Consider the following 17,219-nt stretch of genomic DNA (forward strand, 5'->3'; position numbering starts at 1 on the left):
TTATGTTATGATTTACTTGTTTGGTGGGTTATTTTAGTGGTCTTTTACCATCTCCTCCACACAGTGTGAAGCCTTTGATGTAGCTTCTCAGAGGGTACAGCCTTGGATATGCCTACAGTCACCTTTGAATGACAGTAGTTTTGGCAGGGCTTTCTTTGACTCTCTCTTTCTGGGACCACACCTAGCTGGTAAGCTTCATTAGTCGCCATCTGAGTACTCTGTTGTTTTCAATACTGTCTTGGGGCATAAATTTGCTCCACAGACTGATCCAGTTATATTAGGGCTCTTCTGAAAGGATAGTTCCTGAGATGTTTTTTTTTTTTCCTTTTTCTTTTTTTCTTTTACAGAGACAGAGAGAGAGAGAGTCAGAGAAAGGGATAGACAGAGACAGACAGACAGGAATGGAGAGATGGGAAACATCAATCATTAGTTTTTTGTTGCCTGTTGCAACACCTTAGTTGTTCATTGATAGCTTTCTCATATGTGCCTTGACCGTGGGCCTTCAGCAGACCGAGTAACCCCTTGCTCGAGCCAGCGACCTTGGGCTCAAGCTGGTGAGCTTTTGCTCAAACCAGATGAGCCCGCACTCAAGCTGGCGACCTCGGGGTCTCGAACCTGGGTCTTCCTCATCCCAGTCTGATGCTTTACCCACTGCGCCACCGCCTGGTCAGGCCTGAGATCAGTTTTTGAGATTTGTTCTTACCCCAGAAGGGGTCTTCCCAGCTGTCTTTTTCCTGTTCTCACCAGAAAATTCTCCAGCCTACAGTTTAGCCTATACCTCCAATTAATCCACCAATCTTTTACCAAATCCTTTTACAACTTTCACTGTTTTTGAGAGCAACCTGAGTCTTGAACTTCTTTATACTCTGTTGCAGATAAAATTATTTCCTTTGGGAAGAGAGTCAAAGCTCTCTGTTTTACAAGCAGTATTTCTGAGCCATGGCTCTGGAGCTGGAGTGACACTGTCACTTTAGGAGCTGAGCAATCTGTGAAGAGTTGTCTGTAGCCTCAGATCTTTTTTGCTTGCTTGTCCTTGAGTATAATTTCTGTTTTATAGGCCAGGGCAATGACAAACAAAGCCTCAGTATTTTCAGTGAAGTTACATTCAAGGTGAAGCCCCTGTTCATTCCATGAATATGGGATAGGTGGGAAAAAGGAGAGTTACTTCTTGGCTGCACCCATTTAGGACAGCCTTAGCAACAGGGGACTGGAGGCAGGACGAGAAATGCTGGTGTTTGCTTCTTTTAGGTAGATAGCCCTCCAATTGGGAACTTGGGAGAGAGGGAGCCCTGGGTTTTTGGCTGCACCAGTCTGGTGTGGAATTTCTGTCTTACAGATTCGGAAGGAGAAAGAGAGAGAGTGAGAGAGAGAAAGAGAGAGAGAGAGAGAGAGAGTAGGTGATAGTTTGAATATTATAAACTCTCACTGTTCTTACTGAGTTTTAGATCTTCTTGAGCAGATGTTTCTTCATTTGCTGTGCACCCTTAGGACTGTTTCCATAGTCTTTAAATGGTTGCTTTTAAAAAATAATTTTTCCCACCCTGACGAGATAGCTTGGTTGGTTGGAGAGTCATCCCAAGATGCAAAGATTGTGGGTTTGATCCCCAGTCAGGGCACATACAGGAACAGATCAGTGTTTCTGTCCTTTTCTCTCCTCCTTCCCCTTACTCTAAAATCAATAAATAAAATTTAAAAGATTAAAAATAAAATAAAAAATTAATTTCCCCCAGTTTCACTGGAGAGTGGGTCCATGGAGCTTTTCACACTGTCAAGCTAGAAGTCCACTCCAACTCATTTTTTTAAACATCCTTACCCAGCCTGACCTGTGGTGGCACCATGGATAAAGCGTTGACCTGGAACACCGAGATCACGGATTTGAAACCCTGGGCTTGCCTGGGCAAGCAAATTCCTTTAGTGGTGGAAGCAGCCATATGCACAGATAAGGATACTATAGTAGGAGAAGTGAATATTGTGATGGAGTCACAGAAGAGGAAGACCTATGTTAGTTTTATTCATGTACAGAGTTGCTGACATGTTATCTGAGTCTGAAGAGATGTCTAGGAGTGATCAAGAGAAAGTGACTGTTTTAGGTAAGGGAAAAGCATGTGCAAAGACATTAGACTGATGAAAGCCTAGTACTTTCAGCTAACTTCAAGTAATTATCGTAGAGGATGTGAGGAAGTGGCAGTTGGTGTAGCAAAAAAAGCAGGTAGGGGCCAGCCCTAGAGGTTCTTGCATAAGTTTGTGAAATTTCTATTTTAAATGGAGTTAAAGCTTTAAAAGTAAGAATAAGAGAGTAGAGCAGAAAGGACCTTAGAAGTCAGTAGGTTACAGTGCCTTGTATTAATTATCTTTATTGATGTTCTTTTGGTAAATGGCCTTTATATAGCACTTAGGAAATATCTATCCTCTATCTCCTCTACGGGTTGGTCTCCTTTACATATGAGAGATCAGTATCACTGTCCTAGTGATACTCCTATAATAATAAATATGTTAATATTTAGGGAAAAAAATTACACATAGGAGAGCTTATTTTGTGCCAGGCACTATTCTAAGTTCTTTCTGTAAATTAACTCATTTATAATATCCTCAACGTGAAGGTATTCTGAAGTTTAATACTATGTACTGTTATCTCCATTTTATAAATTATGTATGTGCATGATACACTGAAAGTAACTGGTGGAACCAGGATTCAAATCCAGGCAGCCTGGCTCTAGAACCAAACTCTGAATCATCATGCTACACTGACTCCAAGCCAGTGTTACTCACTGTCCCTAGCTGAATATCTTTGTTTTAGACTGGCCGAATATTTGTGGATCTTTTTTCTGTATAGTAACAGACTTTGCATTGACTAGCTGTTGTAAGCCAAATGCTCTGCTGGGTGTTGTAGGGCAAACTCAAGTGAGAGACATTCATTAAGTTATTTAATAACCACGTAGCCGGCTTTGTGCCAGGCCCTATGCTTGGAGGTGAGTTTATGGAGCTAAATTAATTATTCATTTGAGCGTTCCAGAGACTATACAAGATGCTGGGTAAAGAGATAAATGACAAATAAAATACTTTCTATATTTAAGTTGCTTAGGGAAAGTAAGAGAGATGTAATTAAATAGTAGTTATAGTATGTTGGGATAAATATTATCATAGGTGTATACCCTGAGACATGAGAGAACAAATAGAATAGCACAAATCACTTGCCTGGGCGAGATCTGGAAAACTTCACAGAGACAGTGACTTTTTCTTTAGCAGATAAAGAGAGGGAGAAAATGTTTTAAATGGAGCACATTGTATAAAGGTTTAGAAGTATAAATGAGGATGGGTTTGTTCAAGGAGCCTGAAGTGGTCTAGAGCAAATGTTGGCTAACTTTTTCAGTAGTAGTTTAGGCTTTGTCACAACTCAACTCTGCCTTTGTAGCACAAAAGCAGCGATAGTATAAATGAATAAGTGTTGCTATATAGTCCAGCGGTTTTCAACCTGTGAGTCGCGACCCCGGTGGGGGTCGAACGACCAAAACACAGGGGTCGCCTAAAGCCATGGTCGTTCGACTCCCACTGGGGTCGCGACCCACAGGTTGAGAACCGCTGCTATAGTCTAATAAAATTTTATTTACAAAAATAAGCAGCAAACTAGATTTGGCCCATTGCCATATTTTCCTGATCCCTGGTCTGGAATGTAGGTATCTGGTAGGGAGGGACAGCGGCCAGGAAGCTGACTGGCAAGTTAGTTTATGGGCCAGATAGGAGAAGGTCTTAAATGCAAAGCCAAGAAGATAAAGCTTTATCCTGTAGGTAATGGGGAGCCATGAGATTTTTTTTAAGTGAGAGGAGGGGAGTTAGACGGACTCCCGCATGCGCCCTAACCAGGATCGACCCAGCAACCCCCATCTGGGGCCAATGCTCAGATGAACCGAGCTATCCTCAGCAGCAAGGGCCGATGCTCAAACCAAATGAGCCATTGTCTGTGAGAGGAGAAGAGAGAAAGAAGGGGGAGAAGAGGAAGGGGAAAAGAAGCAAATGGTCGCTTCTCCTGTGTGCTCTGACTGGGAATCGAACCCAGGACGTCCGCACACTAGGCCGACGCTCTATCCACTGAGTCAACTAGCCAGGGCTGGAAGCCATAAGATTTTAAGTAGCTGCTTTGGTATAGTTAGATTTCTATTTTACAAAGGTTATTCTGGTGATGGACTGGCAGGAGTCAGACTAGGTGTATCAAGGTGAATGAGAAATGACTGCTTTACCTGCCCTCAAGCAATAGCTTCTGGTCTCACTGCAGACAGATTCACCTCTGAGACGTTCATGTTTCAGAGATCTCTATAGAAGGCATTCAGAGCTGTTGTAGTTAAAATGTGGGCCCTTGCTAGATGTTCAGGGGTGAATATGAATTGAGAAGCTTCTCAGGCCTGGGGCATGTGTCTTATGGGTCTAAATATAGTGTGTGGGGGGAAGTAGGAGTAGAAGTGGTGTGATTTGGTTTGGGAGACATGGAAGGTGAGCAGTGAGGAACAAGGTAGGAAAGAGGGGGAGAGTAATTAGTTCTAAGGATTCAAGAGACCCACCCAGATCCCAAAGACATGCTGCTCCTCTTCTGACTTTATATCTGTGAATTCTATTCACTGATGGAGCTTGCTGGGCCCATTTTGTGGGGTTTCTAGAGAGAGGTCTCCCCTCTTCTTTGCTGTCACTCACACTTCACTACTGCTTAAGAGTTGGGATGGGGTTGCATGCTTTGTTCCATCACCAAGATTACTTTGCTGAGCTCATAGAGCTAAATATACCTAGTGACAGCTGGTCCCTTGGCTCTTTGGAGAGCTATTAAGCTGAAGCTCTAGCCAATGTGCTGCATTCCCCATGGTAAGGCAAGACTTTTAGGGAGCCTCCTTAGGCCTCCCTGAGAGAAGAGCTGCTTGTTCTGAGTCTGAAATAGTAAATCCTTGTGGAGCCAAAAGTTGCCTGTTTGTTTTTGGTTTTTGTTACCTTTAAACTTTGTCTTAAATCAGACTTTAACTATTAGCTGTATACAGGACAGTGTTCAGAGTAATATGGTGGTAATGGCTGCTTCAAGTATATAAAACATTAGAGTTCTAGTTCAATACAACATTCTTGTATGCTGTGCTTATGGCTGGGTAACTGCGATTTTCTATTAGAGGGTATATAGTTTTTGGTAGGGGAGGTAGACATATAAGAATAATAAGGGTATTCACAGGGGCTTTTCTGTCAAAGGAACAGAAGAGTCACCTTTGGTCAAGAAGCTTTTTTCTCTTATTTCCATATCCTTATTTCAACTTTCTTACATTAATAATCACAACTAACCTAGTTGTCCTTTAAAACTTACAGAGTGCTTTTGTGTTCATGAGGAATCACACGCTCCGTGCCTCTGAGGGGGCCGGGAGTATCATTACCGAGTGATGTGGGCTGTACAAATGCACATGCATAAATCTGGAGGGGGGGAGCTGTGGCAAACTAGAGAGCATATGCCACTTCAGAAGGAGGCAGGTGCTGCTCAGCTCTGGCAGATTGTCACCAGGTAGATATGTGAACCCAGGAGGGGTGTCAGGGGTAAGATCTTAAGCCCTCATTATTTCCACACCAACTTCCCTACCTCTAAGCTGCCCAAATTACTATATATATATATATATATATATATATATATATATATATATATATATTCTTTGATATGAACAATTGAGTTTTTCTTAATTTTTAAGTAAAATATGAAAAATATCTTCATAAAATGTTGCATTTTAAAATTAATTTGTAATGGACAATCTACACAAAACAATGTGTTTGTTATGCAAACACAACTTCGTGACAAATCCCTTAGCCACCACTCTCCCTTCTAATCAAATTGCTGCTAAAAACACATAAACAAACAAACAAAAAATTGCTGCCCATAAGCCTCTTCTATGTTAAATTCTAAAGTTGTCACTAAAGCTCAGTGCTCTTAGGTATTTTTTGGATAAAGTTTTTTATTTTTAAACAGGTTCAATTTATAAAATGCTCTGTCGGTCATTAAAAGACACATGCAAAGGCTTCAAACAAGTCCCATTTAACTTCTCACACTCAAATGAGAGGGATAGTTACCCTTCGTTTTGAGGGGAAAACAGGCTCACAGAGGCTAAGTAACTTCCCCAAAAGTCACACAGGAAGTTAGGGGTCTGCTTCTATAGCTTTGGAGCTCTGTATTTGCAAGTACATGCCCTCCCTACTCATAAGGCTTGATTGTTGCAGCTTCGCTTTGTCTCTGAAGAGGCTGCACTCAGGTGCAGACCCTTCCTCAGGTAGAGCTTTTGTTGGCTCACACACTGCATTTGGCATCATCTTCCTGTCTTTGTTTTCGGACCTCACGCTCCTTTGCATGGTTTGTGGCACTAGTAGAGCCTATATGCAGACTCCTGTGCAGATCCTCCTTAGATTTTCTTCCCATGAACCTCTCTGCTCTCCATAGACCTCAGTGTTCAGACTTAACTATAAGCAGCAGTCTGTTTTTTGCTGGCTCTCCATAAGCAGCTGGTATATCTCATGTTTTCTGGAGTTAGCTAGTAATGGCAGAAAATACCATTCCTTAGAGATTTTTGCATTTCTTCTCCTAAGGACTGCATATGAAATATGTTTCTCTAGTCCTAGATTAAGAGGTTCTGGGTTAGAGCCTAAGAGAACCAAATTAGGGTATACTTTAAAGAACCTGATGAATCAAAACTAAAAAATTTTGGGGGTTACAAATTCTATCTCTTTAAAATAGTATATCCCAAACCTGACAACTCCTCACAACCCCCACACTATTGCCTTGTTTTTGGTTTTTTTTTGTATTTTTCTGAAGCTGGAAACGGGGAGAGACAGTCAGACAGACCCCCGCATGCACCCGACCGGGATCCACCCGGCATGCCCACCAGGGGGTGATGCTCTGCCCCTCAGGAGCATCGCTCTGTTGCGACCAGAGCCACTCTAGCGCCTGGGGCAGAGGCCAAGGAGCCATCCCCAGCACCCAGGCCATCCTTACGCCAATGGAGCCTCGCTGCGGGAGGGGAAGAGAGAGACAGAGAGGAAGGAGAAGGGGAGGGGTGGAGAAGCAGATGGGTGCTTCTCCTGTGTGCCCTGGCCGGGAATCGAATACGGGACTCCTGCACGCCAGGCCGACGCTCTACCACTGAGCCAACTGGCCAGGGCCTATTGCCTTGTTTTAAGCCACCACTAGCTTATACCTAGAGTATTGCAATAGCCACCTGACTGGTTTTCTGCATCTGCCATTGCTCTCCTATCATCTGCTTTTCAACATAGCATTCAGGAAAATCTTTTTAAAAATGCATATGTGATCGTATTGCATCACTGTTTAAATTCTTCCAACAGCTTCCATCTCAGAGTTAAAAGTCAAAGTTCTTTTAATGGCCTGTCGGAACTTTTGGGATATGCATCCTGTTGCTTCTCTGAATTCCTCTTATATAATTACCACCTCTTCTCATTCCTCTTTTGCCACACTGGTCTTCTGGCTATTCAGTGAACATACCAAATAACTCCTTGCCTCAGGGTCTTTGCATTTGCCATCTATATTCTTGGGATACTCTTCTTCTGGTTAGTTTGCCTGCATTTCTCCAACATCTTCCTCAGATGTTTGCTTAAAAGTTCCTGTAAAGCCAGTAGGCACTGCCACCATCACAGCTGCCTGGCCAGTGCAGGTTCACATTAGATTCGGACAGACAGTAATGGAACAATGGAGCCAAGAACTGGTGGGCCATCATCTTTAATCCTAGCTTGCACCCAGTGGGCAAGTAAAAACACACACTGAGCTCCAAAACCCACTCATTCAGTGCTCACAAAGCTACTGACTTATCCGAGTTTCCTAGAATCAAAGGTTTGTAGCTCACCAGACTTATTCACCTCTGTTCCCCATCTCCTTCTTCTGAACAAACTCTGCACTAACTGGCTTCTCCTTCAGCATTCTGCCATCTTGGCTGCTTCCCCTGGCCTCCTCCACGTGGCCTTTCTCTACTCTCCTTTCTCTGCTCTCTCCTCTGATGCTAATCTCAGGAACTGAGAGAGCAAGCTCCCAGTCTGCCCCACTTTATAGTGCAGAGATCAAAACATTTAATCCAATATACAAAATAGGGAAGTCTCTAATACAAAGTCACTTATCTGAGGCATGATGGGATTGCACCACTCCACATCAAAAAGGGTGAGAAAGGCTTAGTCCTAAAACCAAGCCCCAGGCTACAAGGATCCTGCCTGCCCACAGCCCGCTCCCAACACACATTAATATCACCTGGGCGATGGCTTCCATGTGGGCAGCACCATCTTTAACAAAGTGAGCATAATATATATATTTTATCTGCCCAACAATCCACCCCTATGCTCACTTTACTACCCACAATCTACACCACTGGCATCCCTGTGCAAGGAAATTAGGCACATTACACAAATTACAACAACATGACAAATTATACAATTTCAACAATTACAAAGGTACACTTCACCAGTCTCTGAGCACTTTGCCAAAAGCGCAAAATGTCCTTAGCCTTCTTTCTAGCTGTGTGAAAAGCTTCCTGGGGCAAGGAAAGCACCTCCAGCAAAGCTGCCCCCACCCCATCAGGGTATTTCACACTGTCCAAAATCCATAAGTCCATCCAACAAAGGAGCCAGTGCACACTCCGGTCGTAGTCCAGGAAATTGGTCCACGCACATGGGGCCTCGGCCACACCCCTCATCCCTACCGTCCTGGCAGGTCTTACATTGTCCCAAGGAGGAGCACGTGGCAATGGCAGTCAGCATTTCCATCTCTGCTCCGGAGAGCATGATGGCATTCACCCCATGTCCCAAAATTGCAGACCTATCAAGGCCGTAGTAGGTACTCCTTCCAGCTGGGCTCTCAGCTTCTGGAGACTGCGGACTCCAGCCTGATTCTCCTCACTGAAAACACCAGCTCCCACTGTCGGGCTCGAGTCCCGAGTCCCAGGCCGCTGCCGCCTTCTGCTCTGCAGGCCTTGCATCTCCAGCTCCGGCCTCAGCCCTGGCCTCCTGCCGCTGCTGGCTCTTCATAACGTCCAGGGCAATTTGCAACTCGTGAAACTGTGATTCCTTCTCCAGCATTTGCTCCATTTCCAGGCGAATCTTGCAAACCTGGTCGGCCTCTTCCTCCAGCGCTTCCTCCAGCTCCAGGGTCAGCATCTGTTTCTCCCGCGTTTGCTCCAGCTCCTTCCACTGCTCAGTTTGCAGGTCCCAGGCAGCCTCTTCCACAGAGCTCTTGGTTTCCTCATGCATGGCTGTAAAAGTCAGACAGCCTGTGGTCCCCAAAAGGACAGCCATGGGGAAACGTAACAGCAGCTAGTCCTCTACTCCACCACTCAAAGGTGGCTCCCTACTCATCTGTATTGAATCCTGCCACAGACTATGCCAAATGTAAAGCCAGTAGGGCCAGTAGCCACAGCCACCATCACAGCCACCTGGCCCATGTAGGTTCTCATTAGATTTGGACAGACAGTAATGAAACAATGGAGCCAAGAACTGGTGGGCCATCATCTTTAATCCTAGCTTACACCCGGCGGGCAAGTAAAAACACACACTGGGCTCCAAAACCCATTCATTCAGTGCTAACAAAGCTACTGACTTATCCGAGTTTCCTAGAATCAAAGGTTTGTAGCTCACCAGACTTATTCACCTCTGTTCCCCATCTCCTTCTCCTGCACAAATTCTGCACTAACTGGCTTCTCCTTCAGCATTCTGCCATCTTGGTTGCTTCCCCTGGCTTCTCCACATGGCCTTTCTCTGCTCTCTCCTCTAATGCTAATCTCAGGAACTGAGAGAGCAAGCTCCCGGTCTGCCCCATTTTATAGTGCAGAAATCAAAACATTTAATCCAATATACAAAATAGGGAAGTCTCTAATACAAAGTCACTTATCTGAGGCATGATGGGATTGCACCACCCCACATCAAAAAGGGTGGGAAAAGCTTAGTTCTAAAACCAAGCCCCAGGCTACAAGGATCCTGCCTGCCCACAGCCCGCTCCCAACACACATTAATATCACCTGGGCGATGGTTTTCACGTGGGCAGCGCCATCTTTAACAAAGTGAGCATAATATATTTTATCTGCCCAACAGTTCCCTTCCTTGACTCCTCTAATTAAATGACAGATCACCAATACTACTAGTTTTGGCATTCCCTATTCTTTCCTTCTTTAAAGAAATTATTGTTTTTCACCCAAATAGAATGTTAGTATTTCTGGTCCAAAGTTTGTGTACCCAGTGCTTTGAAAGGACAGAATTAAAAATGTCAGAGTTTGGAGTAAGGAAAGATTTATTGATTGAGAAAGCACCACGGAGAAGATGGAAGTCCTAATCTTCAAATCCATTTTAAGAAAGTACAGAGTGTAGGCTTCTTTTGTGTCAAGAGAAGGGAACATGCAAGGGGCTGTTTTTATAAAAACTCATTTTAATCATTAGAATTTCTCTAATGATTAGTGTGTCTAAAGCAGGAGCTATTAGCCCGAGGGCCATGGGAACATCAGCAGGCTTGAACAAATTGGAATCAGAGAGAGTGAGCATTTCTCTCTGTTACATTAGTTCAATGAAGAGAAAAATTTGTATGCCTTTTTGCTACCTACTTCATTTCTAAGACCTGAAACTATGCCTAATACTTAGAAATCTTATATTTGTTGAATAAATGAATGAATTTCTGTCCCCAAACTGGCTGTCTCAGACTGTTTGTGACTGTGTCTTCTCTGATATGTCTCAGTGTCTGTGTTTAAGGTCTAGTGACCTCATCACTTAGGTTCCTAGTTAGAGCAGTCAGATTCTCAATAGAATTAACAAAATTGAAATACTATAGAAGAGCCATAGGAAGAGGGGGTATTAGAAAAAAACTTTTAAAGTATAAAATAAAATAAAAAATATAAAATAATAGTCAAGTACTAGCATAGAAATAGAAATATGGCTTAGTACAAAAGAATGGAGAACATAGAACATACCCCCTATATGTAAGGAATTAATTATTAAAACATGTTTTTCAAAAAGGAACAAAAGACAGATAATTTAATAAATAGGGTTTTCTGGGTGGCAATTTGTGGGAAAAAGCTAAGATTCACAATTTATAGTATATAATAAATTGAATCTCAGATTGCCGAAAGCTGACTATTAAAAAGTAAAAAAAAGGCCCTGGCCGGTTGGCTCAGTGGTAGAGCGTCGGCCTGGCGTGCAGGAGTCCCGGGTTTGATTCCCGGCCAGGGCACACAGGAGAAGCACCCATCTGCTTCTCCACCCCTCCCCCTCTCCTTCCTCTCTGTCTCTCTCTTCCCCTCCTGCAGCCGAGGCTCCATTGGAGCAAAGATGGCCTAGGCGCTGGGGATGGCTCCTTGGCCTCTGCCCCAGGTGCTAGAGTGGCTCTGGTTGCGACAGAGCGACGCCCCGGAGGGGCAGAGCATCGCCCCCTGGTGGGCAGAGCGTCGCCCCCTGGTGGGTGTGCCAGGTGGATCCTGGTCGGGCGCATGCGGGGGTCTGTCTGACTGTCTCTCCCCGTTTCCAGCTTCAGGAAAAAAAAAAAAAAAAAAAAAGTAAAAAAATACTTTAATCAGTTTTTTTCCCCAGAAATTGGCAATATCTTCTTGCTCTGGGCTCTTCACCAGGTCACCTACTTAATTTTGTAAACAATTGTATTTGTTTGTTTGTTTGTTTATTTAAGGGTAGGGGTGAGGAAGAGAGAGATGAGAAGTATCAACTTGTAGGTGCTTCATTTTTTTAATTGTTTATTTATTGCTTCTTATACATGCCTTGTCTAGGGGGTTTAAGCCAATTCAGTGACCTGACCCCTTGCTTAAGCCAGTGACCTTGGACTCAAGCCAATGACCTTGGGCCTCAAGCCAGTGATCTTGGGTTTGAACTGGTGACCTTAAGCTTCAAGCCAGTGACCTTGGGTTATGTTGATAATCCCACGCTCAAGCTGGTGACCCTTAACACAAGTGGGCAAGCCTTTGCTCAAATCAGTGACCTCAGGGTTTTGAACTGGGACCCTCAGTGTTCCAGGCTGACGCTCAGTCCACTGCACCTCCACTGGTCAGGCTCTCTAGGCAATTTTAAATAAGAGTTGGGGAGCTGGAAAGCTTAATTATCAAATATAAGAGAGACTTGAATTTAGTTGTGGCTAGAGGGCGCAAAGAGCTGTCAAACCTATGTTTGTGAGCACCACTCTCACGGTTTCATCTCACTAGAACTCGTGACTTCCCTACACCATTCTAGCCCCTGTGGGGGTATAGCTGACCATACCCATATCCTCAGTAGAGAACATATTAGAGCTGTACTCTACCATGTAGCTATATAAATCTAAATTAATGTTTTAAAATTTTCAGTTCTTTAGTGACACAAGCCACATTATGAGTGCTCAATAGCCATATATACCTAGTGGCAACTCTTTGGACAGGACAGATAGTGACTATGTCCATCTTTGTAGCAGCGCTACATTATTGTTCCTTGTGCACAGCAGCCTATACTGTGATTTGGCTGAGAATGCTCCAGTGTGGACTGTTTTCAAACTTCTTGCCTGAGTTATTAAGCCCAGCTGTCTCAATGTCTACAAAACCCCTTATTTATAAAGTTCGGGGAACCTGGGACCATACTGTTAATCATCTGTTCATTTAGTCAGCAACATTTATTGACATTACTCAGGGTCAGACTGTTTCCTGCACCCTGGTATAAAGAAAGATGGATAGAAAGACAGTTTATGAGAATCCTACTAAAATGTGCTCTGTGAGAATAGTGACCAGAATTGCATTTTTTTTTTTTATTAAGTGAGAGGCAGGGAGGCAGAGAGACAGACTCCCTTATGCTCCCCGACCAGGATCTACCTGGCAAGCCCACTAGAGGGTGATGCTCTGCCCATCTGGGGCCGCTGCTCTGAGCAGAGCTATTTCAACGCCTGAGGCGAGACCATGGAGCCATCCTCAGCACCTGGCGCCAAATTGCTCGAACCATTCAAGCTGTGGCAGTGGGAGGGGGAGAGAGAGAGAAGGAGAGAGAAGGGGAGGAGGTTGGAGAAGCAGATAGTTGCTTCCCCTGTGTGCCCAGAATGGGAATTGAACCCAGAACACATTGGGCTGCTGTTCTACCATTGCCAGGGCTCAAAATTGCATATTTCTTTGATATTTGAGGCTCTGTGGAAAGCAGTAATCGGTGTTCAACCCTGTACATACTAATGAGGTTAGGGATCAGGCTGATTGAGTATCTATGAAGTTAATTACCAGTTAAATTTTTAAAAGCTTTGACTTTTTTTTTCTTCCTTATTAAAGTATATTTTGAAAAGAAACCCAGATAAATAAAGGACAGCATATGTAGTGAAGGGCAAAAATGTAGACTCTTAAACCTGGTATCTTGGGTTGGACTGCTAACTCCATCACTTATTACCTTGAGCAAATGTTTCAGTTATCTAATGCTATATAACAAACTTCCCTAAAACTTGGTGGCATAAAACAGCAACATTTATTTTGCCATGTATTCGTAATCTGGGCATGGCTCAGCAGGGGCGTCAGGTGAAGTAACTCAAAAGCTAGGGGCTGTAATCACCTGAAGCCTCAAGTCACTAACAATATGAGAATATCACTGTTCTCATTTGTAAAATAGGTATGATAATTCATTGGTTTTGAGGATTAGATGAGAAAATACGGTAGAAGTTCTTGGAATATTGCTTAATATATTCAATATAAATAAATGCTAAAAAATTATTAATTTTTCCTCCCTTCTTTCTTCTGGCTTATTGAATTCCAGTTAAACTGTCATTTATTATCTTTCCATAATTAAAAAAGGAAGACATCTATTATTCATATTTATTTATTTTTTTCAAGGGAAACATATTACAAAGGAGAGAAGGCTCTCTAGTTGGCAACTAGGACATAGGCACATGGAAAGATAGATGAGTAATATGACACACTTGTGAATTGAGTAGAGGGGGTCTACTGTGGATAACTCAATGACCTGTATGGAGATCTGGGTGGACTGACTCTCAGGTATCTCTTGTGCTTTATCTTATATGCTTTTCCCTTGCAGTTCCTCAGGGAAGACCTCAATTACCATGATCCGACAGTGAAACACAGCACCTTCCATGGCGAGGATAAGCTCATCAGTGTGGAGGACCTATGGAAGGCATGGAAGTCCTCGGAAGGTAATAGGCAGCCTCGTTGTCAAACCAAGTTTCTACCAGATTTAGAGAAGAGAGAAGATGGGCATCATGTTGACCTTAGAAGGTCATTAGTTTAAAATGCTTAGTAAAGAGCAAATTATTTAAGTGGTTCTACATACAATCGCTGAATAAGAATTAATATAGTCACTGCTCTGAGAATGGGGGGATGCTCCAAACAGAGTTGGGGTTGTTTTTCACTGTAATTATAATTAAATTCCATCTTATCCCTGTCTCTCTCCTACTACCTCCCCACCACCCCAGTTTTTGCTCCTTCATCTCCAGAGAGAAGGAGCTTTTGAGATAGCCCCTTTATTCTGTAGCTCCCCATTTGGTCCCAGCTCTGCTGAGTTCTAGATGATTCAAAGATTGGAAGTTAGACAGTTTCTCCCCTGAGTTTTCTCTTTTCTGGGTGAAGTAGCCCTAGTTCTTTGAAAAAAACCAGCCTCCTCCTCATCTGGTTTCCTTCCTGTGAACACCTTTGTTAATGTCTTTCTTAGACCGTGTCTCCTAGAGTTGAATATAGTCTCCCAGGTGTGGTTTGATTAGGACAGAGTTGAACAGGACCATCAACTTCTCAGTTTTGGACCCTGTATATCTATTAGTTCAATCTGATTAGATACTAGGGCCTTCAGCACTCACATCATTCTGCTGACTTACATTTAACTTATTAAAGAAAAACTTGAAATCTTTTTCATGTGTAAAACTGCTAAACCATGAATAATACCATTGTTTTCTAGAATATTTGCTTCAGAGTTCTGATTGGAAGTGCATGTCAAATCGTGAGAAACTTGACAGGGAAAGGAAAAACAGGGCTTTTGCCTTTTCTCTGCTTGTATCTGTGGCTAGAGCCTCTTTGATACTAACAACATTAGGAGCAGTCTCTTCCCTACTGTTAGAGTGGGGCTTGATGCTAAGGAGGTTTAAACATAAGTGACCACTAGGGTCCCTGGTTTTGCAGATAAGGAACTTCAGGCCTAGATTTATGAAGTTACTGTTTATTGTCATGCATTTAGTTAAAAGTAGAGCCAAAACTTAAACCTGGGCCTTCTATTCTCTGGGTGAATGCTTTCACATACCATCTTGGATGAAAGCACTAGTCCGGTGGTAGAGAAGACCAGTTTTGGTAAAATGATGCAGTTTCTCTTTTTGTTTATACTGTTACCTAGAATTATAGAATTTTAGATCTGGAAGGGATCTTCTAAAATGTAGATAGAAAGCATTAAATTTGAAGCAGGACCTGACCTGTGGTGGCACAGTGGATAAAGCGTCGACCTGGAACACTGAGGTCGCCGGTTTGAAACCCTGCACTTGCCTGGTCAAGGCACATATGGGAGTTGATGCTTCCTGCTCCCCCTGCCCCCATTCTCTCTCTCTCTCTCTCTCTCTCTCTCTCTCTCTCTCTCTGTCTCTGTCTCTCACACTCTCTCCTCTCTAAAATGAATAAAAAGTAAAAAACAAAAAATGTTTAAAAAAAATTTGAAGCAGGACAAGTTATAATCCTGGTACTAGGCAGGGCAGGCTGATAGTTTCTTTTAACTGTGTTTTTATCAGTGTAGAAGAAGCGTAAGTTAGCTATACAGACAGCTTTCTGGAAATCTTTAGAAGTCAAGTTTCTTGTGCAGGCTTTTGTTTAATAGCTCCTTAGCAACTCAGGCTGTCCAACGATGAGAGATCCATCAGTGAAATGATCTTTGGAATTCACTAGCACTGCCAGGAAAAATCTTCTATTAGTACCAAGTAGTTTTAATTTACTTATTTCTCTGTATTAACATGAGGACATGGCGCCTGGGTTTTAAGAGTGGGTTTCATAAGTAGGAACTTAGAATGAAGAATGGCAGGGAGCGCATTCCTGGCTCACACAGAAGTAGCTGGGAAGGGAAAGTGATCAAGAAAGGGCAAAACAGAGGGCCTAAATCATAATATTGGAAAACAGCCCAAGATAATTTTCTGGTAAGAACTTTTATTTCTGGACTTACTTAACAACTATTTGAAACATTTCCAAATGTATTCTAAATGACAGGAAGATGGAAGACAATGAAGTGAGTTTTCACGAGTTAGTCCACATTACTGATGAGCAGAGAAAAACATTTCAATTGTAAACCAAAATTAATTTTAGGCCCTGGCTGGTTGGCTCAGTGGTAGAGCATCGGCCCAGTGTGTGGATGTCCCAGGTTCGATTCCCGGTCAGGGCACACAGGAGAAGCATCCATCTGCTTCTCCACTGCTCCCTCTCTTAGTTCTCTCCCCTACCTCTCTCTCTCTTTCTCTCTGTCCCCCCTCATCCCCCTCCTGCAGCCATGGCTCGATTGGAGCAAGTTGGTCCCAGGTGTTGATGATGGCTCCATGGCCTCTGTTTCAGGTGCTCTGTTGCTGAGCAATGGAGCAATGCCCTGGATGGGCAGAGCATCTCCCCCTAGTGGGTTTGCTGGGTGGATCCCAGTGAGGGTGCATACATGAGTCTATCTCTGCCTCCCTTCCTCTCCCTTAATTAAAAATAATAATAATAATTTTAGACTGTAATAAAATAAAAGCATTTTATTGAGCAAAAGAAGCTGCAACCTAGAAGGCACAGAGTCAGGTGCAACCTAGATTGTGTTTCCCCAGACAAAGGGGAAGCTGCCTTTTATAGAGAAAATAACCCCAAGTTTCCATTAGATCCATTTTATGCAAATGAGGTATCAAAATTGTTCAGCTCTGATTGAACAGAGCAAGTCTCAGTCCTTTGGTAGAAAGAGGAAATTCCCTGCAGTTTTTGACTCAGATGGTGTAAACAAGTGGGAGATGGTGTGGGAAGCTGAGAGTTCAGGGTGAGGTTTTTCCTGGTATATGGAGTGCATGTGAAGTCCGTCAGCAAATGACCACCAGACTCGTACTATTTATAAAATTTGGTCCTTCAGTTGACTATGGGGAGCCCATCTCAGCAATTGAGTTTCCACTCAGGGTTCACATCAAATGCATTTTTCTTCTTAGGGCCTACACAATGTGCAGTGTTGCAGCTCTCAGCTAAGCTGAGAAGTGATATATACGTGCCATTTTAGGATTTGCTCACCATGTGTCATGTCTGACAGACTAA

General features: G+C 43.2%; 1 protein-coding gene across 6 annotated transcripts in view; it reads left to right on the forward strand.

Moving 5' to 3' along the window:
- Window positions 1-17,219, forward strand: part of STIM1 (stromal interaction molecule 1) — a 255,509-nt gene that overhangs the window by 164,512 nt on the left and 73,778 nt on the right. For all 6 annotated transcript variants that reach the window (XM_066250756.1, XM_066250757.1, XM_066250758.1 and 3 more), the window contains exon 3: window positions 14,014-14,128. In XM_066250756.1, coding sequence (XP_066106853.1) covers window positions 14,014-14,128 — 115 coding nt within the window. The remainder of the gene's footprint in view (window positions 1-14,013; window positions 14,129-17,219) is intronic.

Source organism: Saccopteryx bilineata, chromosome 1, assembly GCF_036850765.1.
Source record: "Saccopteryx bilineata isolate mSacBil1 chromosome 1, mSacBil1_pri_phased_curated, whole genome shotgun sequence".
In the NCBI taxonomy this organism is placed as follows: domain Eukaryota; kingdom Metazoa; phylum Chordata; class Mammalia; order Chiroptera; family Emballonuridae; genus Saccopteryx; species Saccopteryx bilineata.